This window comes from Podarcis muralis, chromosome 4 (assembly GCF_964188315.1).
Source record: "Podarcis muralis chromosome 4, rPodMur119.hap1.1, whole genome shotgun sequence".
Lineage (NCBI taxonomy): Eukaryota > Metazoa > Chordata > Lepidosauria > Squamata > Lacertidae > Podarcis > Podarcis muralis.
The window spans coordinates 4,610,351-4,634,455 of NC_135658.1; the positions used below are offsets into that span (position 1 = coordinate 4,610,351).

Below are 24,105 nucleotides of genomic sequence, written 5' to 3' on the forward strand. Positions count from 1 at the left end.
GCTTGCTCAGGGAACCATTTCCCCCCCTGCCCTACATATTTTGTAACAGAACAATGTATTTGCTTTGTAGGATTTGCTAGAGCTTCTCATTTAGACGGACAGAACTTGGCAGAAGACCAAAGGGTTTCTTCTGATCTCTCAGAGGCTTCCTGAGAGCACAGATGGATGAGCGAGACTCAGCTGGCCCTGGAGCAGGAAGAGGCCATGCCAACCAAACTGGGAGCAGTGGGGGATTCTGGGAAAACCCAGTGCAGAAGATCCTGGGTGAGGAGGACACCCTCCGCTCAGAGGTACAGAGCCAGAAGTTGAGGCAGTTCTGCTGCCAGGAGGCCAAAGGACCCCGAGAGGTTTGCAGCCGACTCTACCACCTTGACCATCAGTGGCTGAAGCCAGAAAGGCACACAAAAGCTGAGATGCTGGACCTGGTGATCTTGGAGCAGTTCCTGGCTGTCCTTCCCCCGGAAATGGAGAGCTGGGTGAGGGACTGCGGAGCGGAGACCAGTTCCCAGGCGGTGGCCCTGGCTGAAGGTTTCCTCCTGAGTCAGACAGAGGAGAGAAAGCAGGAACAGAATAAACAGGTGAGAGAGACTTTCCTCTGGATACTCCCAAGGGGCTCCAAACAGGACGGAGAACATCCCATAATGGTCTGCTGATGGCCCATCCTATTTCTGGGAAAGCATCCATGGAATGAGATCTCACACCCTTCAAGTCTTTGTCATTCTCTTTCTAGTATTTCTCCCCATTCTCTGTTTTGAATCCTTGTTTTTTTTTCAGGGAAAGGATCTCTTTGCAGAAATGGACCTGGATTCCTGTGAGGCAGAGAGGCCTCCGTTGGACACCAGAGAGAGGCCACTGGGTAAGGAGGAAGGTGGTTTTTCTCCATTTGGTCTCATTCTGTTGGTTTCCCAACTCATCTGAGGGTTCTTTTCATCTTGTTTTGGGGGGAGACAGTTGGGAACAAGGGTCCAGAGGAGGGGAGATGTATTTCTGCACAACAAACATATGAAATGGGCACAAACCTCCAAATACTCTCAGTAGGTAAGTCTTTCTCAAAGGCCCATCTGTAGTTAGAGGTGTCCTGTTTCACCTGTGAGAGAAGCAGGCACTCCTGGCGTCCTGCTTACCTTTTTTCTTTTGCAGGTGGCAGAAGGATGCCGGCAAGACCTCCTGATCCGCCTTTTCATGGGGGCAGAAGGGAAGCAGCGGCTGTGGAACCAGATCAGGTCAGGGGAAGCTGCATGGTGGGGACAGAGGCCGAGGGATGGAGCAATGTCATGGACTGGTTGGGCACAGAGGAATGGTGGGAGGAAGCAGCCTGGGAACCAGGAAAGGAAGACGGCTCAGAGCCCAAGGAGTGGAGGTGGAGGAAGGATGAGCGGTCAGAGGGGCAAAAGGGAGAAGCCTGGGAAGAGGAGGTGTCAGAAGCTGAAGGGGAAACAGGGCTTAGTGAGCTGGGAGACTCTGTGGCAGAATGCAGTGCAGAATCAGAGGCAGAAGAGGAAGGAGGCGAGTGGGAGAGGAAGGTTGAGAGGCAGAGGTGAGTCAGGAGAAGGAGGAGCCACCGGTGGCTCCCTCTCCTTTTGCCAGAAGCCACCCTCCCTGCTTGTCTCTGAGAGCCAGGAGACCCCCTGCATTGCAGGAATCTCTGCTAGATGGTCATTCAAAATAGGCTTATTTTATTTCTAGACTGATCACTGAAAGCAAAAATTTGTTTCTAAGCAGTGGACAAATGAGAACAAATAGTGGCCTGAAAACACAAGGTGGAGTACCACCTATTTGCACAAAGACGAATACCCATAATTAAAATGCAGAATAAAATAAGCATCCATAAATAAAATGTGCAGCAAAGCAATCCTATTTAAACAACACCGCAATTTACAGGAAGGAAACAACAGAGCATTGTGGAGCAGATCATATTACTGCTGTCTCAGAGGAGGACATTTCCCTTTTTCTTTTAGGGTCCAGTGTGCTTTGAAGATGTTGCTGTTCGTTTCACAGATGAGGAGTGGGCGTTGCTGGATCCTGACCAGAGAGCTCTGCATAAGGACGTCATGGAGCAGAATCGTGGGATCGTGGCCTCTCTTGGTAAGGCTCCCTGTGGGATCGTCATATCTGCCTGGAAATACAAAAAATACCTCTATGTGACCAACCTCAAAAATTTTCACAGAGCTCAACCGTGGCCCCTATAACACCTGGGAACCTAACATCCCCACAATAAACAGTAAATTACAGTTTTTTCTTTGAACAATCTTCTTCAAATTATTCCTTTTTCTACCACGATTGGGCTGGTGTGAACTGCCCAGGCCATATTCAATGTCAGCTTCAGAAAGATAAGTAGCATCAGGTTTTCTGTTTTTGCTCCTGTCAGTCTTGGATTGACCAAAGAGACGACTGACATTGGAGATGGAGGGGATGCCATGACTGGACCAAATAAAATTCATCCCAGAGAAGAACTAGACTTATTGAATCTCAGGAAAAGTAGCGGTGATGATGATGATGATAGTGGTACCTCGGTTTACAAACTTAATAATAATAATAATAATAATAATAACAGCAACAATAATAAGAAACTTAAAATTTTCCGGAAGAGGACTGTTCTTAAATCGAGGTACCACTGTAGTAATAATAATAATTTTTTATTTCTACCCTGCCCATCTGGCTGGGTTCCTCTAGACATTCTGGGCGGCTTCCAACATATATATAAACATGAAACATAAATAATTATAATCTGATCCCATATAAAAAGAACATTAACTTTTTTTTTTACCAATCAATTTTTATTGTTTTCTTTACACAGTCATTTTACAATACATTAAATCACATATATACTTTTAGCTCTGCCGAGCTTGCGACTTCCCTCTTTCCCTTCAGCAGGTATCCCTTATTTTCTCCAGTCGCGTATTTTAATTTCTAACCTTGTATCTGTCTTATACATTGTAGGAGTTATTTCAATCCTGCCAGTGTTTTTAAATTTTTTACAATTATCCTTTAAGTACACAGTACATTTACTCCAACTTTCCTGAAATCTCTGATCTTCCTGATCCCGAATCCTGCCAGTCAGTTTGGCTAATTCCGTGTAGGTCATCATTTTCGTCTGCTACTCCACAATGGTGCGAACTTATTGTAATTTCCAGTTTGGGCCAATATATTCTTTGCTGCAGCTGTGGCGTACATAAATAGCATTTGGTCTGTTTTTTTAACCTCCTTCCCCATCAAACCCAACAAAAAAGCCTCTAGTTTTTTGGGAAAGGTATATTTAAGTACTTTCTTAAGTTCATTATAGATCAGCTCCCAAAAATTCTTGACTTTATCACAAGTCCACCACATATGATAGAAGTCTCTATCCAACTTTTTACATTTCCAGCATTTCTTATCCCTCATCCTATACATTTTCACCAGTTTTACTGGTGTCAAATGCCACCTATATATCATCTTCATTAAATTTTCTTTTAAAGCCGTACACACCGTGAATTTCATACTTTTGTTCCATAATTTTAGCCATGCATCCAGTTCAATAGTATGCCTAAAATCTATATCCCATTTTATCTTTGCTTCTTTCACTTCTTCAACTTTTGAAACCATTCTAATAACAAATCATATATCTTAGATAGTATTCTACCTCTGCCTTCCTCTAATTCTAACTGAAATCTTGATTTTTTTATCCTTAAACCCGGCTTTCCTTTTATCCTCACTCAATATATCATTCACCTGATGGTATTGCAACCAACCTGTAAACATGCCCTCTCTTTACGGTTTAAGTTTTAACCCTTGTTCCATTTTTCTAATAATTTCCTCATAGGTGGCTCACCTTCCTTCCATATTTACTTTTTTAACTGTCAGTACCTCTATTGGCGATATCCACCATGGGGTTTTCCTTTCCAATAAATATTTGTTTCTTTCCCATACTTCATAAATTGACCTTCTGATCACATGGTTTAAAAAACCTTTATGAACTTTTACCTTATCATACCGCAGGTACGAGTGCCACCCGTACCTGTTGTCATGACCTTCTAAATCCAATAGGTCCGTATTTTCCAATGTTATCCATTCCTTTAACAATATGAGACAGGATGCTTCATAATAGAGATTCATACCTGGTAAGGCAAATCCACCTCTTTCTTTTTCAACTATCAACATTTTCATTTTGATCCTCGGCTTCTTTCCCTGCCAGACAAATATTGACAGTATTTTTTGCCATTCTCTAGATTGTCCTGTCCCTTTAATCAATGGAATTGTTTGGAATAAGAATAACATTCTAGGTAAAATGTTCATCTTAATCACCGATATTCTGCTCAAAAAGGATAATTTCACACTGTTCTAAATTTCTAAATCCTTCTTAATCTCTCTCCATGTGGTTTCATAATTATCTTTATACAATTTATCATGGGAATTGGGGTTGCTTGTGTGTAAACCTCCAGCTGTTCCAAACTGCTTAGGGGTGGTTGCGTCTTTCCCTGGCTGAGCAGCCCTTTTGCGCGGCTGCTCAGTCGCTGGCAGAATCCGTCAGTGGGTGTCTCCTAAATTTCCTCCAGCATAAGAATTCCTTAACGGACAACCTTCTCCTCGCCTCTCTGCGCGGAAGCCTTCTGCGCAGAGTGGGCGTGCCAAGCGGTGGTCCTCCACTCTCCTCACTGACTTCACTGGAAGAGTCTCGGAGCCTCCCCTCCGAAGTGCTCTCTGCCTCTCCCTTCTTCCTGGTGTCACCTGGACTTCTTTCCCCAGAGGATGTTCTCTCTCTTCCCTTACTGGTTCCCTCTCCGGCAGAATCTGGGAGCCTAGCCTCTCCACTCTGCTCCGATGTCAGTTCCCTGACATCCACCTCCCTCCCAGGGCCCTCCCCCTCCCCCGTCCGTTCCTTGGACGGTGATGCAGGAAACCCCCGGAAGGAACTCTCCCCTCCATCTGATGATTCAAGCACCTCTCTCCATTCGCTGCTGTCTCTTCTCGCTCCCCAATCTCCCCAGTCGGAATCTTCTCCTTCGGATAATTCCCCTTCCTCCTCTTCGGAGGCGGGAAACCCCACAAACTCTTCCTCCTCATCGGTGGTGCCAAATTGCTCCCCCCAGAACCTCTCTGGTGGTTTGGGCTTTCTCGGATACCTGCTATGAAACTCCTCCTGCAGATACTCATCCCTAATCTCTTCTGCTGGGACCCATGTGTTTTCCGCTTCTGACTCCCCCTCCCACGCCACCAAGTATTCCACTCACCCCCCTCTTCACCTGGAATCAAGAATTTCAGCTGCATGGCCACTGAGTTCCCTTTCCTCCATCTGTGGATGCAAGGGTGTTTCACTTTGCTGACCCAGAAATTCCCTCCCCTCCCTGAACGGTGAGAGTAAGGACCTGTGGAACACTGGGTGCAGTTTCATGTGAGATGGCAATTTGAGCCTAAAGGCCACCGAATTTACTTGCTGGGCTACTTCAAACGGTCCCAATCTCTTTGGCCGTAGTTTCTTACACCCTCCTTTGAACGGTAACCCTTTGGTAGAAAACCACACCTGGTCCTCCACTCTTATGGTTTCCCCCTCTCTGCGGTGCTTGTCTGCCTGCCTCTTGTACTCTTCCTTTACCCTTTCCAGGTTGATCTTAAGCTGTTGGTTAAAGCCTCCATTTCTTCCACAAATTGTTCAGCCGCGGGAACACTCCACCTTCCCTCCCCCTCCCCGGGGAAAGCCCTGGGGTGACACCCGTAATTCGCCATAAACGGACTCATCCCCGTGGACACATGTTCCGCGTTATTGTATGCAAACTCAGCCAGCGCTAATTTGTCCACCCAATCATTCTCCCTCTCGTTGACGTAGCAGCGTAGGTATTGTTGAAGTATGCTATTGGCTCTCTCTGCTTGTCCATTGGTTTCTGGGTGTCTGGCCGTCGAGAAACTCACCTTGACGTCCAGCAGACTCATCAGCTTCCTCCAGAATCTGGACGTAAATTGCCGGCCTCTGTCGGATAAAATCCTCAAGGGGGCGCCATGCAACCTGAAAACATGCTCTACAAACAGTTTTGCTGTTTCTTCTGCAGACACCGCATGCGAGCACGCAATAAAATGGCACATTTTGGTCATCAAGTCAGCTACCACCATTACTGCCGTTTTCCCCCTGGCCTTGGGTAAATCAGTCATAAAATCAATTGATACCACCTCCCATGGTCTCTCTGGTGTAGGTAAGGGCTCCAGTAACCCCGCGGGTGCTGCCCTCTCCCCCTTCGCTCTCTGGCAGCACTGGCACCCGTGTACGTATTCCTTCACATCTTCCCTCACCCGTGGCCACCAGAACTGCCGGGTGACCAGTAGCATTGTTTTGTGTTGGCCAAAATGTCCCGCCGTGGGGTTGTCATGTAGTTGTTTGAGTATTCTGCCCCTCAAATCCCCCTCAGGTATGTACAATGCACCCTTATAGTACAATGCCCCGTCCTTTACTTCCAATCCCCCCTGATTTTCCTCGGTACTTCGGATTTCCCTAATCTTGGTTTGTGCATACTGGTCATCCCTCGTCAAACCGGCCAGCTCTTGCCTCCCTACTAACACTCCCCCACACACCCATCGGTCCTCGGGTATGACATAACGTACTTCTGGCCCTCCCTCCCCTTCTGATTATTCGGGCTTGCGGGAGAGGGCGTCTGCTCTGACATTTTCCTTCCCAGGCACGTACCTAATCTCAAAATTAAACTTGGAAAACTCCTGTGCCCACCGCACCTGTCGTTGGTTCAGTACTCTCGCCGTTCTCCAATATTCCAGGTTCTTGTGGTCAGTACACACCTGGACTTTGTGCTGTGCACCTATTAGAAAATGTCTCCAGCGTCGAAAGGCCTCGTGAATTGCCAGCAGTTCCCGATCATACACCGTGTAGTTTTGCTCTGACTTGTTTAGCTTCCTGGAAAAGAAGGCACACGGCTTCCACTGTCCCCCATCTCCCGGCTGGAGCAATATGCTTCCTACCGCTCTGTCTGACGCGTCCGTCTCTAGCCTCATCGGCTTCCGCAGATCCACATGTAGATCCACGCGAAAGCCCTCTTAAGCTTTTCAAAGGACCGCTGGGCCTCTTCCGTCCATTCGAACTTCTTCTTACTGCTGAGACAATCCGTTATGGGTGCTGTTAGATGGGCGAAGTTCTTGATGAACTTCCTGTAGAAATTTCCAAACCCCAAGAACCTCTGTACGTCTTTCCTGTTCTTGGGAGGCTTCCCTTACTGGTTCCCTCTCCGGCAGAATCTGGGAGCCTAGCCTCTCCACTCTGCTCCGATGTCAGTTCCCTGACACAATTTTTCCCCCTGTTGTCAACCAAATTCCAAGGTATTTCACTTTCTTAACCACCATAATTCCTGTCCTGTGTTGCAATTCCTCTGTCTCTTCTTTATTCATATTTTTTACCAGCATTTTGGTCTTATTTCTATTGAGTTTGAATCCCGCAACTTTTCCAAATTCCTCCATTCTCTCTAGAGCTTTTTGTACACTGTCCTTTGGGTCTTCTAATGTTAAAACTAAATCATCAGCAAACGCTTTTACTTTAAACTCTTTCGATTCCACCTTAATACCTCTGATTTCTGACACTTCTCTCAAATTCTTGTTTAATACCTCCAAAAGTGTAATAAACAACAGGAGCGACAAAGGACACCCTGCCTGGTACCTTTAGAGATTTCAAAGTTGTCAGACAAATTATTATTTATAATAAGTTTGGCTTTTTGTTCTGAGTATATCCTCAATACCTTTCAAAAACATTTCTCCTATTCCCATTGTTTTTAGGTTTTCTTTCATAAACCGCCATGAAACATTATCAAATGCTTTCTCTGCATCAATGAACACCAAGGCCGCTTGTTTATCATTTCTAGACTCCCAAGTACTCAATTATACCCACTATGTTCCTAACATTGTCCTTCAGTTGTTGCCCTGGTAGGAAACCAGCTTGATCTTTATGTATTACTTCCTTTAAAAGTTTTTTTTAATCTGTCGGCCAGCACATCCACAAATAATTTATAGTCATTGTTCAATAAGGAAATAGGTCTAGAATTTTTAACACTCAAACCATCTGTATCTTTCTTTGGGATTAAAGTGATGTACGCCTCTTTCCAGGTATTTGGAATTTTCCCTTTCTTCAAAATGTTATTCATAACCTCACACAGCACAGGTAATAATGGTCCACCTAGTGTCTTATAATATTTTGCCGGAATGCCATCAGGGCCTGGAGCTTTCCCTATCTTCATTCTCTTTATCGCCTTCTCAATTTCTTGTTCTGTAATTATCTGGTTTAATTGTTCCTTTTCTCCTGGGGGGATCTGCTGTAATTGATGACTTTTCTATTTTCTATTTTCTTACCATCTTCTTTCTCTGTCTTATACAAATCTTTATAAAATTTCAGAAAGGTCTTTCTAATTTCTTTGGGGTCTTCAATTATGTTTTCAGCCTCTCTTATCTTACAAATTGTGTTTTGTTTTTGTCTTGCCTTTAGTTGCCATGCCAATAATTTTCCAGTTTTGTTGGCGGATTCAGAATTCCTTTGTCTCATTGTTTTTGTTTTCCACTCTACATCCTGACTCACCAACATAGTGAACTGAGTCTGCAACAATTTAATATTTTGTCTTATTAGCTCATCTTTTGGTTTTATTTCAGCAGTCTCTCATTCTCCATGAGATGGCACAGGATTTCTTCTTTCTTCTTCTCCCTTTCTCTTTTCTGAAAACTGTTCTTTTGGATCAGGAATCCTCTCATTACAGCTTTGTGTGCATCCCATACTGTTTCAATGGGTGTTCCTTTGTTTAAATTCCACTTATTCTGTAATTGTCTCTTTTGCCTAATTTACTATCTTTTGGTCATTGAATAAACTTTCATTCATCCTCCATCTGAATGATGAAGGGTCTTTTCCTTTTAACTCCAAATATAACAAATTATGTTCTGATAATGTCCTTGGGAGAATCTCAATTTTGGAAATTCTTGGCACCCATTCATTAGAAGTCCAAATGTAATTTTTTCTACCAAAGCTTGGATTTGGACCTGGAAAGAATGTGAACTGTTTTGTTGTGGGATTTCTAAGTCTCCAAATATCTGTTAGCCCCATAGTGTCTGATATATCAAGATATATTTTTGGTAGTTTACCTTCATTTGTGTCTCACCTTTTCGTTGATCTATCCAAATCTGGAATAACCACACTGTTGAAATCCCCCATTACTATCACTCTGTGATCCAAAAATTCTGATAATGTTTCATTGAGCTTCAAATAAAAGTCGGCTTTTTTCTCATTAGGTTTGTAGATTCCCACAATGATTACCTTTCCCCCCTGGAACGTAATTTGCACTATCAGCACTTTCCCCTCCTGATCTATATAAAATAATGTTGGGTCATATTTCTCCATTATGTACAATACAACCCCTCTTTTCTTGTTTGTGTCTGAGGCAATAAAGTCTTTCCCCAATCTTTTAGTTCTTATAATCCTCTTATGTTTCCTTGCGACATGTGTTTCCTGTAAACAGGTTATATCTAAATTCCATTTAATCAAGACAGGTTTGATTTTGTGCCTTTTATTTTTATTTTTAAGTCCATTCACATTCTATGAAAGTATTTTCAGAGCCTTTTTCTGGTTTGTTTAAGTCTACTATCAAACTTGGGGGTCCTTGTTATTATTATCCTCCTCTTCCTCTTCCTCTTCCTCTTCCTCTTCTTCCCCTCTCCCTTTTTCCTCTTCAGACTGGTCTTGTCCTGGTCTTACCTTCTCCACTTTTCCCAACTCTTTATCATATCTTCTGGAGAATTTTTCCAGATCCTGAAGGCTACTTAGTTTGAAACTCTTGTCTTTGTATTAGAAGGAAATTCCTTCTGGAAATTCCCATCTATGCTGGATTCCATTTTGCTTTAACTGGCCAACTGGTTGGTGGCAGCAGATTAGTGGTGTACGGGTCAATAGTCCGTGAGATGACTGGGGGCTCCGTACAAACGCCACAGTTGGCGCCATAGATTTCTGATTGGGTTAATGTTTGGGCTATTCCCAAACCATTCCAGCAGTGCAATAGGATTATCTTGAAAGCACCTTTTGCACACAGCATGGAACATTCATGGAACTGAATCCTGTTGAAATAGGAAAGAAAGAAAGAAAGAAAGAAAGAAAGAAAGAAAGAAAGAAAGAGTTGTATAAATATATATATAGAAATGCTTCAGTATCTGGGAAAAGATCACTTGTGGAACACCTCAGTTTGGGCTCAACATTCCCATTAATGACGCAAATTCTGCCCACACCTTTTGCTGCCATACAACCCCAGATCATCACACTGTCTGGGTGTTTCACAGTCGGTGTAATGCAAGTAGGATGTAAATTTCTCTGATTCTTCTCCTCTTGCCCAATTAAAGAAACTTGCGTATTTCATGCCATCACTACCAAGCAAGGTAGTGTCCCATTGTTCTGCTGTCCAGTTAACATGGGTGTAATCTTTTCAACCTACGCTTGAGAGATAACAATGGCTTTTTCATAACACACTGAAAAAAGTCAACCTAAGCAAGTTGTGCTTCCTTTTTTGGCTATTGGCTATAACGTTTGATAAAATACAGGTAATTGAACAAACTTTGTTGGATTACATTCTTGATTAAATTATCTTTCCATTGATATATAATTTTATGATATTACTCCAAAAGAAGTGGTGTTTTGAGCCATCAAACCTCTGAAATACACTTTTTTCCGGAAGTCGTCCACAATTTTGATCATGACTGTATAACAAAGCAACATTCAACAACTCATCAGAATCTCATAATAAACAAACAACACAGGTAATGAACACACACCCAACTCCCTTCAGATCTTCTCCATTTGTTCCTGAGGCTCTAATCCCTTTTGGTTTCCATTGCAGATGGTGATGAATTGGAAATCGAGAACAAAGGTGACTACGACAAAATCCCCAGAGAGGAGAAGCCATGTAAAAATTTGGAGTGTGGGGAAACTTTCAGTCAGAGCTCCTATTCGACTTCCCATCAACAAAATCTCCTTGGAAAGAAACTATATCAATGCATGGAATGTGGAAAGAGCTTCAGTCAGAGCTCCTCTCTCACTTCCCATCAAAGAATTCATACAGGAAAGAAACCGTATCAGTGTGTAGAATGTGGAAAGAGCTTCAGGAGGAGCTGCGATCTCACTTCCCATCAAAGAATTCATACAGGGGAGAAACCTTTTCAGTGCTTTGAATGTGGAAAGAGCTTTAGTCACAGCCACAGTCTCACTTCCCATCAAAGAATTCATACAGGGGAGAAACCCTATCAGTGCATGGAATGTGGAAAGAGCTTCACTGATAGCTCCTCTCTCACTTCCCATCAAAGAATTCATACAGGGGAGAAACCCTATCAGTGTGTGGAATGTGGAAAGAGCTTCACCCATAGCTCCTCTCTCACTTCCCATCAAAGAATTCATACAGGGGAGAAACCCTATCAGTGTGTGGAGTGTGGAAAGAGCTTCAGGAAGAGCTCCTCTCTCATGTCCCATCAAATAATTCATACAGGGGAGAAACCCTATCAGTGTGTGGAATGTGGAAAGAGTTTCACTCAGAGCTCCTCTCTCACTTTCCATCAAAAAATTCATACAGGGGAGAAACCATATCAGTGTGTGGAATGTGGACAGAGCTTCACTCATAGCTCTAAACTCACTTCCCATCAAAAAGTTCATACAGGGGAGAAACCCTATCAGTGTGTGGAATGTGGAAAGAGGTTCACTCACAGCCACAGTCTCACTTCCCATCAAACAATTCATACAGGGGAGAAACCCTATCAGTGTGTGGAATGTGGAAAGAGCTTCACTCATAGCTCCTCTCTCACTTCCCATCAAAGAATTCATACAGGGGAGAAACCCTATCAGTGTGTGGAATGTGGAAAGAGCTTCACTCACAGCCACAGTCTCACTTCCCATCAAAGAATTCATACAGGGGAGAAACCCTATCACTGTGTGGAATGTGGAAAGAGCTTCACTGATAGCTCCTCTCTCACTTCGCATCAAAGAATTCATACGGGGGAGAAACCCTATCAGTGTGTGGAATGTGGAAATAGCTTCAGGAAGAGCTCCAATCTCACTAAGCATCAGAGAATTCATACAGGGGAGAAACCCTATCAGTGTGTGGAATGTGGAAAGAGCTTCAATCAGAGGTCCTCTCTCACTTCCCATCAAAGAATTCATACAGGGGAGAAACCATATCAGTGCATGGAATGTGGAAAGAACTTCAGGAAGAGCTCCTCTCTCACTTCCCATCAAAGAATTCATACAGGGGAGAAACCATATCAATGTGTGGAATGTGGAAAGAGCTTCACTGATAGCTCCTCTCTCACTTCCCATCAGAGAATTCATACAGGGGAGAAACCATATCAATGTGTGGAATGTGGAAAGAACTTCAGTCAGAGGTCCTCTTTCACTTTCCATCAAAGAATTCATACAGGGGAGAAACCCTATTAGTGTGTGGAATGTGGAAAGAGCTTCAGTGAAAGCTCCTCTCTGTTTTCCCATCAGAGAATTCATACAGGAGAGAGAGAAAAGGGGACGTGGCCTACATACATAGATTTGCTGAAGGGAAATGGTGATTAAAAGAATATGAGGAAATAAAAGATCATTTGCAGAGTTGGTTACACTACAGACAATTACATGAGTTGTATAAGGAAGATAATATGAAAGGGTTTAGTTATAAATTTTCTAGATTTCAACAGGAAATTATAGAAGAAGTGCAGGTGCTGAAGAAAGTGTATAGTATTTTGCTAGAATGAGGAAGAAAAGATGAGGAGGTCGAATCGGTCATGATCAAATGAGCACAAGATATAGGACATAACATACAATTTGAGGACTGGGGAAAATTGTGGAAAGGAAATTTGAAATTTACAGACTGTTATCTTTTGAAAGAAAACTACAGTGGTACCTCAGTTTACATACGCTTCAGGTTGCATACACTTCAGGGTACAGACTCCACTAACCCAGAAATAGTACCTCAGGTTAAGAACTTTGCTTGAGGATGAGAACAGAAATTATGCTCCGACGGCGCGGCGGCAGCAGGAGGCCCCATTAGCTAAAGTGGTGCTTCAGGTTAAGAACGGACCTCCGGAATGAATTAAGTACTTAACCCGAGGTACCACTGTAGTTGGAAAATGTATAGATGGTATATTACACCAGTACAGAAACCAAAAATATATAAAACCGAGTCAAACATATGTTGGAAATGTAAAGAAAAAGAAGAGACTTTTTATCATATGTGATGGAAATGTAGAATCATAGAATAGAATCATAGAGTTGGAAGAGACAACAAGGGCCATCGAGTCCAACCCCCTGCCAAGCAGGAAACACCATCAGAGCACTCCTGACATATGGTTGTCAAACCTCTGCTTAAAGACCTCCAAAGAAGGAGATTCCACCACACTCCTTGGCAGCAAATTCCACTGTCGAACAGCTCTTACTGTCAGGAAGTTCTTCCTAATGTTTAGGTGGAAACTTCTTTCTTGTAGTTTGGATCCATTGCTCCGTGTCCGCTTCTCTGGAGCAGCAGAAAACTGTTGGATTCTTCAAGCCTTATCAGAGGAAACTGGCCACTCTCCAGGCACTCGGCTCGAGATCCTTGTTGACCTCCCCGTCTGTGTCTCCCGGCAGGATGCAGGCTAGGTCACTATCGGCGATCCTCCTCAAGCGTGAGAACAACACACCACTCTCCCCTCCTCCCTGCCTCCCCCAGGGAGGGGAAAGAGACAGACAGAAATGTATTTACATGTCTTTATTTCTGTCCTTGCAGCAGTACAGAGAAACGCGTCTGCACTCATCAGACTCCAACAGTAGAGATTTATAAAACTCCACCCCTGTACTTCCAGTACAGGTCAGATGACACTCTGAGCTAACATCCGGTGCTCAGCACAGTGAGTAGATTGTCCCTTTGTTCCCATGGTACAGTCCCAAACATCAACATCCTGTTTTGCATTCCAGCCAGCTGCAGCTCGCTCTCGCATTGCTGCTTTTCCATAACATACTCCCCCAAAAGTATCAATGTGGATTGCGAGCAAAGCATGATCCAGAGAAGAAAACAAACAGTTGTTATACATATAACACTCCCCTGTTGTTTCAGTTCCACCCTTGGAACTCCCCGCCACTGGTTTCCCCAGTGTACCTCTCTGGTTGTCTGGCTTCCAAGGAATGAGTGCATCTGCATTACCTTGGCTAGCAACTCTCTGTTGTGTCTTTGTCTCTGACTTAGACACAGCTTCACCCTGTCTTGAGTTGTTAACAATAGCAACACATGCAACAGCTAAGTTAGCAAACTCTTTTGAATACCTCTTGGGTTGTACACCCTTTGTAACTCTCTCAGACCTGCGTATGAGGTGCTGATCCTCTCTGCTTACTGGTTCAGCCTCTGGACTCCTCGCAGAACCAATTCCAATAGTAAACAGTGGTTCTTCCTCCATCTGTGAAGGCCTATCCATTATGTGTGACTTCCTCTCAATGACTGTGTCAACTGAGCTCTGTGAGCTATTACTGTCATCTTCATCACCACTGTAATCAGTAAAATCATCATCTGAATTGTCCTCTGTGGGAAATGTGTGAACAATTACTCTCTCCTGTTCAGGAGCACTCTCTAGAAATTTTGTGAGAATCACCTGACCAGATTCAGACAAAATTACTCTGTAGAGACCCTTTTCATATCCCACAAAAATGCCTCTGGCATTCTTTACTCCACCTGGAGCTTCTGTTCTCACATGAGACCCAAAAACCTTAAAATGGGCAACAGAAGGTTTTCTATGGAACAGCTTCTCAAAAGGAGAACTTCCCAAATCTTTTGAAACCTTTCTCAACCACGTGTGACAATAAGACATTAATGACTCCGCCCAAAACTCGTGGCAAATGTGAACTAAGCAATTGCGCATTCATCCCCTTTTGCAATTCTTTGTTCACCCGTACACAGACACCCCTGTTCCATGCTTCCGTTGAAACAGCAACCTTGTGGTTTATCCCTTTCTTCTGCAGGAACTCCTGAAAATCCTGTAAAAGAAAGATTGGCTTCTCATCTGTGAAAAGACAATTGATGTTAGCATCATGCAGATTTTTAACCTTGTCACAAAACTCCTTAAACCTTTCTAAGGCTTCTTTTGTTTTCTCTAATGTATATACCAACACATAATGAGAGAAACAATCCACACACACAAGATAATATCTTGCATTGCCTCTAGATGGTGCTAGAGGACCAATCACATCAGCATACACCCGCTGAAATGCTCTGTCGACCCTGGTCACCTTCCGGGCATCCTTGGTCACACCTGCGAGAGAAATTTCGTTAGAATCAAATGCATTACATTTCATGTAATCACTTTGATCAAAAGTCAACAAATACAGTCCATCTTTCTCTCTGGCAGAAAGATACAACTCCCCATCTTTGAAGATCTTGCAGCTCTCATCATCATAGGACAGTTTCAGTCCTTTCTTTGCAATCTGTGAAACACTCAGCAGATTGAACTTCAACTCAGGAACCAAGTACACATTGTCTATAGTCATGTTCAGACTCTCAAGATACACAGTTCCAAACCCGGTCGCTTCCAGCTCCTGACCGTTGGCCTGCTTCACAGTGAAGCTTTGCTTCTTAAACGTTGAAAACAGACTTCTGTGTGGGGTCGTGTGTTTCGTACAACCCGTGTCAATGATGAACGTGTTCTCCACCTCTGGCGTGGTTCCTTTCGACATCAAAGCCTTTGCAGGTTTCACCTGGGACCTGGGACGACTTTTGCCTGACGCCTCAGGCTTTGCAGAGCTCCCCTTGGCTCCTTTCTGCTGACGTGGCTTCTTACAGTTCTGCTGAAGATGCCCAGTCTGTCCACAATTGTAACATCGGACAGCGCTCAAAGCTACAGCCTGCTCTCCAGTAGCATCAGCAGTGGGGGAGTCAGAACCCTGTGCTACTCTCCCCCTGTCCTTCACATCCAGTGCAGCAAGGCGATCGTGTTCATTCAGAACAACCGCACACACTCTCTCCGCGGTGAGGTCCGCGGCCGGTAGGGAACCAAGCTGACTGGCAACCGTTTTATAAGTCCGATTAAGGCTGTTTATAATCATGAAGCAGAAGACCTCCTCTTGTAGAGGGAAATTGTGTTCCGCCATCTGCTGGCGCAAGAACTTCATCTCTGTCAAATGCGCTTGTACATCTCCATCAGGCGCAAGCCTCAGATTGGTCAGCTTTTCAAAATGCAGCAACGCTGAAGAACCAGCATCTCTCTGATGTGTTCTACGCAGCGCCTCCCAAATCTCTCGCGCGTTATCTAAATTCCGGATATGCACGAGCTGTTCATCCGAGACACACAGAATTATAGCCGTCCTGGCTTTCACATTCTTTGAATTTCAACCTGGCGTTGGTGCTGCTGGAATGGGGTTCTCAATCACCCCAAAAATCCTCTGATTCTGTAGCAGGGCTTTCATCTTTATAGACCAAGATGAATAATTGTTATTAGTCAGGGGAGGTGGGTAAGGTAAGCCTCCCCCTTCTTGGCATCCATTTTGAATCCAAGCCACAGCTCTCTCACTCTTGAGCCTGTAAATTCCAAGAATCACTCTTGGTTGTTTACTGCCTTCTCTTACTTGGCAGATAAACCGCAAGCTGCATAAAAGTCCTTGCAAAGAACAGCGAAGTAGACAAAACGCAGTCCGTGTTCCAGCCCCCAGTCAGTAAGTTTCCACTCAACTTCACTGACTTCTCGTTGCTTAGCAACTGTGCATTCCAGCCTTATCTCGGTATGCAATGCTATGCGGCTGTTTTCCCCGGTGCTGGCTTCTCTCAAACACAGACACACAGTGAACCGAAGATTTTTTCTTAACGCGTTCACTTCACAGCCATAAATTCACCATACCTTGGGGCTCCGTTGCTTGGCTTTCACCTCGTCTCGATGCCCAGCCATCTGTGTAGCTTCCAGCTGCACGTAGCTTATCTTCCTTGCCTTGCTGCAGAGGATGAAGAATGATCCATCAACCTCTCATGCAGATTTCCATGGATCAGAACCACCGGCAATGCTACCAGATGTTGGATTCTTTAAGCCTTATCAGAGGAAACTGGCCAATCTCCAGGCACTCGGCTTGAGATCCTTGTTGACCTCCCCGTCTGCGTCTCCCGGCAGGATACAGGCTAGGTCACTATCAGCGATCCTCCTCAAGCGTGAGAAGAACACACCACTCTCCCCTCCTCCCTGCCTCCCCCAGGGAGGGGAAAGAGACAGACAGAAATGTATTTACATGTCTTTATTTCTCTCCTTGCAGCAGTACAGAGAAACGTGTCTGTACTCATCAGACTCCAACAGTAGAGATTTATAAAACTCCACCCCTGTACTTCCAGGTACAGGTCAGATGACACTGAGCTAACATCCGGTGCTCAGCACAGTGAGTAGACTGTCCCTTTGTTCCCATGGTACAGTCCCAAACATCAACATCCTGTTTTGCATTCCAGCCAGCTGCAGCTCGCTCTCGCATTGCTGCTTTCCCGTAACCTTTCTCCCTCCTCTATGTGACATCCTTTTATATATTTGAACATGGCTATCATATCACCCCTTAACCTCCTCTTCTCCAGGCTAAACATGCCCAGCTCCCTTAGCCGTTCCTCATAAGGCATCGTTTCCAGGCCTTCGACCATTTTGGTTGCCCTCCTCTGGACACGTTCCAGTTTGTCAGTGTCCTTCTTGAACTGTGGTGCCCCGAACTGGACACAGTACTCCAGGTGAGGTCTGACCAGAGCAGAATACAGTGGCACTATTACTTCCCTTGATCTAGATACTACACTCCTATTGATGCAGCCCAGAATTCCATTGGCTTTTTTAGCTGCCGCATCACACTGTCGGCTCATGTCAAGTTTGTGGTCAACCAAGACTCTTTTCACATGTACTGCTCTCAAGCCAGGTGTCCCCCATCTTGTATTTGTGCCTCTCATTTTTTTTGCCCAAGTGCAATACTTTACATTTCTCCCTGTTAAAATTCATCTTGTTTGTTTTTGCCCAGTTCTCTAATCTGTCAAGGTCATTTTGAAGTGTGATCCTGTCCTCTGGGGTGTTAGCCACCCCTCCCAGTTTGGTGTCATCTGCAAATTTGATCAGGATGCCCTTGAGTCCATCATCCAAGTCGTTGATAAAGATGTTGAATAAGACCGGGCCCAAGACAGAACCCTGTGGCACCCCACTAGTCACTCTTCTCCAGGATGAAGAGGAACCATTGATGAGCACCCTTTGGGTTCGGTCAGTCAGCCAGTTACAAATCCACTGAGTGGTAGCATAGTCAAGACCACATTTTACCAGCTTCTTTACAAGAATATCATGGGGCACCTTGTTAAATGCCTTGCTGAAATCAAGGTAGGCTGCATCCACTGCGTTCCCTTCATCTACCAGGCTTGTAATTCTGTCAAAAAACGAGATCAGGTTAGTCTGACATGACTTATTTTTCAGAAATCCATGCTGACTATTGGTGATCACAGCATTCCTTTCTAGGTGCTCACAGACTGTTTGCTTAATGATCTGCTCGAGAATCTTCCCTGGTATTGATGTCAGACTGACTGGGTGGTAATTATTTGGGTCCTCTCTTTTCCCCTTTTTGAAAATAGGGACAACATTTGCCCTCCTCCAGTCTGCCGGGACTTCGCCTCTTCTCCAGGAATTCTCAAAGATGACTGCCAGTGGTTCTGAGATCACATCTGCCAGTTCTTTTAATACTCTTGGATGCAGTTCATCTGGCCCTGGAGACTTGAATACATCTAAACTAGCCAAGTATTCTTGTACTATCTCCTTAGTTATTCTGGGCTGTGTTTCCTTTGCTGAATCATTTGCTCCAAATTCTTCAGGTTGGGTATTGTTTTCTTTATCGGAGAAGACTGAGGCAAAGAAGGCATTGAGGAGTTCAGCCCTTTCTGTGTCCCCTGTTTGCATTTCACCATCTTCTCCTCTGAGTGACCCCACGGTTTCTTTGTTCTTCCTTTTGCTACGGACATACCCATAAAAGCCTTTTTGTTGCTTTTAACCTCTCTAGCAAGCCTGAGTTCATTCTGTGCTTTAGCTTTTCTGACTTTGTGTCTACACGTGCTGGCTATTTGTTTGAATTCCTCTTTGGTGGTTTCCCCCCTTTTCCATTTTTTGTACACATCCTTTTTTAATCTTAACTCAGTTAAAAGTTCTTTAGATAGCCACCCTGGCTTCTTTAGGCACCTTCCATGTTTCCGTCTCATTGGTATTGCCTGACGTTGTGCTTTTAGTATCTCCCTCTTAACTAACTCCCAGCCATCATGAACTCCCTTTCCTTTTAGTATTACTGTCCATGGGATCTCACCCAGCACTTCCCTAAGTTTTATGAAGTCAGCTTTCTTAAAGTCAAGAAATTGAGTCCTAGTATGCTTGGTTGCTCCTTTCCGCTGTATAGTAAACTTCAGAAAAGCATGATCACTCGTGCCTAATGATCCTTCCACTTCTACCCCACTAACCAGGTCATCATCATTGGTTAGGACCAGATCTAAAATGGCTGTTCCTCTTGTTGCTTCTCCCACTTTCTGGACAATGAAGTTGTCTGCAAGGCAAGTTTAAAAATTGTGAAGTTTAAAAATTGTGGGAAGATATATAATGAATTGGAAAAAAAATGTTCAAATTGACATTTGTAAAAAAACCAGAAGCTGAATTCAGTGCGTTGTCAGAGCTTTGTAGGGAACTAGAGTTCTTAAGTGTTTGGTCCAAGAGATCTGTGGAGAGTGTTGCTTGCCCATCACCATTTGGGAAGACAATCAACCCTGTTTGAAGTTAGCAGAGTCTGGACAGTTTATGTCCAGAACCAAACATTTGGACATACGTTTCCAAAATGCATGTCAGAGTGTTCAGACAGGCTTAGTGAAGCTGAAGTTCTGTCTGAGCCAGAAGAATCTGGCAGATGGGTTCACTAAACCTTTGAGCTTCCAAAAACGGGGAGTTCTGTGAAGGGTTGGGTTTGGGCTAAGTGGTAGTGCTTACATTCACCCCAGCGGTACAGGATGAGAGGGGGTGTGAGGAGACCCAGAGCTTATAGGGTTAATAGCTCGGGAAGTTATATCCTGTCGCTGGGGGTGTGTTCACATACGGGGTTTGTACACTTTGTAATGTGAAATACTTTACTTTCTGTTTTGCTTTGAAGGGGAGAGACAGCATGTCAGCTCTTTCTCCCGGACTGCTGATTTATTTTCCCGCTATACAATAAAGCTTCTTAGATTAGAAAGAAGCTGCGTGCGGAGTCTTTTTCTGCATGCCTGAACTTTCTCCACACAGGCCACACCGCTGTTTGCAAACTCTGCTAGATGCCGGGAAAAGCACTGGTCGCAGTGGAAGTGTGTTGTTTTTACCCTTTCTGCCAGGTTACCTGTTAATGGTCACTTGACTGGATGACCTGGGGAGGCTGGCCATTCTTTTGTAATGATAATACTTCATTCCTGAGCCAGGTCACAGGCTCACTCTATTCACACCTTAAATGTGCCCTTAAGGCAGGATTTGTGAGGACAGAGACAATGGGGAGGTTTCTGCATTTCCTTTGACCTTGTAGAGAAATATTCGAGGTGAGTGAAAGAGTCAAAACGGCTTTAGGACTTTTCTTCTGGGTTTTGGACATGTGGTTTATATATTGATATATGTGTTTGCTTGGTACATTGAGGAACATATTTGAGAATGGACATCGAATACTCATTGCCAAGGGATGGAAAGATCAGGAGGCTCCAAAAATAACAGATTGTCAAATCAAATTACAGGAATTGGTGGAGACGGCTCAATTGACTAGTAAACTCAGAGGAAACTGAGAGCAAAAAATCGCGGAAAACTGGGATGGTTATAGAAGATATGTTCAAAAACACAATAATAGTTTTGACTCCGTGCTCGCATTCGAGTGATAAAGGAACTAAAAGAAGGTGGACAACTATTAAGGATTTATTATGTTTTCAGAATCTATTGGAAAATTTATATAGAAAGGTTTATTGTTTTGTGTACATTCAATTGTAAGATAAAATATATGCGGAGGGACTTGATAGGAAGTCAAAACTGAAGAAAACATTTTGTAAGATAAAAGGGGGAAAATATTTATTTTCATTATTATCACTTTTATTGTATTTTTTGTGTTTCTGCGGGAGTGTGTTTTGTATGGAATGTTTGGGAGGAAATAAGACAGTAAATAACAAATAACAAACAAAATATTGATGTATGTAATTTTTATTTCTCAATTATATTTTGTGGTAGTATGGTTGTAATGTTTTTTGTAACATAAAATCATTCAATAAAAATTATTTAAAAACAAACAAACAAATCGGTCAAAATGAATAAATATCAGCAGTAAGCATTGGAGATGCAGACAAAACGAGGGAGCCTTATTCCACATGTGAACATGTCCCCAAAGGGAAAATAAAATAAATGCTATTTATTTTAAAGAAAACCAAAGCTTTCCTATTTAACATTCTAACGATAAGCATCCCAAATGAAAATAAAAGAGTGTTTCTTTACACGACAACAGCGGCTAGGATGTTAATAGCAAAATACTGGAAAATGAGTTAATATCAACAAAAGATGAGTGGCAATTAAAGTTGTGCTGGTACCTTGAACTAGCCACAATGCCAGAACTCCCAAGAGACTGAGATCTACTCCCAGTAATAAAGATCCTGCCAGTGATCTACCCATTGTCTCTGCCCAGAGTTCTTGAGCTTTTCTCAGGGAGCAGTGACCAGAGTGGTGGATCGACCACTAGATCATTTAACAAATTAAAATTATATAAACAATTGTGCTTTAAAAGTACATACCATATATGAAGTATCAAGATAATGGAACCTATAACATAGTGGTTTCTGCAGTGAACAACAAGTCTTACAATGTATATAGACAAGCGCAGCATTGATTTTAGCTACAGGTGACAGCAATCTGCAGCTGCAAGGTTTTCTTCTTTAAGTGACCCCTTTAAAACAACAAATGTAAAACAAACTTTATCCCTACACAGCTTTGTTAATTTGTTAAAATATGATGAATTGCGACATTATGTTCATTTCTGTTACTTAGAGTATGTACTACTGATGAAGTCCATGAGAGCGAAACAAGGCATTATTCCGGAAATCCTTGCATAGCTGTCAACCTTCCCTTTTTTTGCGGGAAATTCCCTTATTCTAGCGCCGTTTCCTGCTGCTTCCGGCTGCTATCCCGGATTGTTAGATATCCCGTAGACTGTCTCAGGGACAGGTGAGGCTGCTGATCCCTTATTTTCAAATCTGAAAGTTGACAGCTATGATTCTTTGTCAAGACTGTGGAACTTGTAGTAGGCTCCAATTTGGACTTTATGAACACATGCGGAACAGAAATTAGCAGACATTTGGTCTTTATGAATGAACTGATTTATTGGGACTTCCGTCTATATTATTGCACTTTATGTGTTGTTTATGTGCAACGTAAACATTTGATATTGTGATAAGAATATATAGAAGAGTATTATTTATGTGAATGCACAGCCAGTTACGTCTTGTGTGTTTGTCAATTCCGGGAACAGCATTCCTGACCCAGATTTTCACAGGAAGTCCCTCAGATGATTCCCCTTTCAAACAGGATACGTGAACCTAGGCCAGTAGGGTCCTCCTCTCTGGCAGACGGACACCCCTCCCCCAAAGCCCCTCCCTCCCCCACACCACCCATCACTCACTAGCTAGAATGGCTTTGGCCATCTCCTGCTTGGAGCACTTCAGGGTTCGGAGCCCCCTGAGTTGAGCTGCCTGGCAGTTGTGAATCACCTCCGGCAGGTACAGCTGGTCTTCCTCCAGCAGTTGAAAGGCAAAAGTCAGGCTGTCAGTTCCTCACAAAGGGAGGGCTTCTCCACATCCGAGAATGCAGAGTGGGGGGCAAGGAGGGCAGGTCTGAGTCCCTGCTCTGGTTCTCCCCAATACTCACCTCTGGGGGAGGGATGTGCAACCGCAGCACATCTGCAAAGAGAAGGACATGGGGACAGGTGAGTCCGTCCCTGAGCACCTGGCAAGGCTATTCCAAGAGTTTTCTCCTGGATTCCAAGCCCTACTGCAGCGAAGGAGGGACATCCCAGGCCTTGGGGCCCAATCCTGGCCTCCTTCAGCCAGAATGTGGCTCCCCAGGCCAAAGAGATGATCAATATCTAGTTCCGCTCCATCCTTTTAAAATTTAAATATCCAAACAGATCCCAGCTTTCAGAGCATGTAAACCACATGAGTGGAAAGACCGCTGCACCATTCACAGAAATAGGACTATACAGTGGTACCTTGGGTTACATACTCTTCAGGTTACAGACTCTGTTAACCCAGAAATAGTGCTTCAGGTTAAGAACTTTGCTTCAGGTTGAGAACAGAAATCGTGCTATGGCGGTGCGGCGGCAGCAGGAGCCCCATTAGCTAAAGTGGTGCTTCAGGTTAAGAACAGTTTCAGGTTAGGACTTCCGGAGGCGGCACGTTCAGCAATGGCGGTCCTCTTCAGTTGCTGAAGAGGGGCTCCGCGGAAAAGGGTCGTGCGCTGCGGCACAGCGACGACCCACGCAGAAAAACCACGGGTAGAGTGAGCCCGTGGCCGTGGGATTCGGCGGGCACCAGGAGCGACCTCGGAAACGCAGAAGAGACCCCGTAAGGGGCTTCGGAACGTGGAGGGGGTAGCGGTGCTGTGAATCCATCGCTCTTTCCGCGGAAGTGAAGCCGCGCGGCTGCTGCTGATCGGCGCTGACCTTTCTTCTTTGAACAATTGAATTGAAACAACATACTCGTGAGTAAGAAATCTGAGGCTTTATTTGGACTTAATTTGGCGAATTTTGGCTGAAAGCGGGAGACGCTAAAAAGGAAGTCAGTCTTCCGGCTCTGTTTAAAGTAGCGAGCAAAGACTCTTTAAAGCGGAAGCGCTGAAAGGAGTTCAAAAGAAGTTGGAATATACCCTGCAAATTCGGATTTGTTCGATTAAAAGTTAAGGAAAGGCTAAAACTGTATTATAAGTGGACAGAGACTGTGATTCCTCTTTCTATCTTTTGTGGATTACAAAGTTATGACACCCTGCTCTCGGGCTGCCTGGATACAAAATAACACCAGACTGCGGTAACTGTATACAAAAAGTTAAATGCCACATTGGGCTACTTTGTAAGCTGTAAAAAAGGAACTGTTGCATGCACCTTTGTAAAGAACTTTT

At 43.9% G+C, this 24,105-nt stretch overlaps 2 protein-coding genes across 2 annotated transcripts in view; both read left to right on the top strand.

Annotated features, from left to right (window-relative positions):
- LOC114595270 (uncharacterized) overlaps window positions 1-20,502 on the top strand; it is a 71,031-nt gene extending 50,529 nt beyond the window's left edge. The window contains exons 4-5 of the mRNA XM_077928033.1: window positions 1,959-2,085; window positions 10,827-20,502. Coding sequence (XP_077784159.1) covers window positions 1,959-2,085; window positions 10,827-12,409 — 1,710 coding nt within the window. The 3' untranslated portion in view covers window positions 12,410-20,502. The remainder of the gene's footprint in view (window positions 1-1,958; window positions 2,086-10,826) is intronic.
- LOC144327629 (uncharacterized) overlaps window positions 1-24,105 on the top strand; it is a 127,665-nt gene that overhangs the window by 990 nt on the left and 102,570 nt on the right. The gene's annotated exons all lie outside the window — the stretch shown is intronic.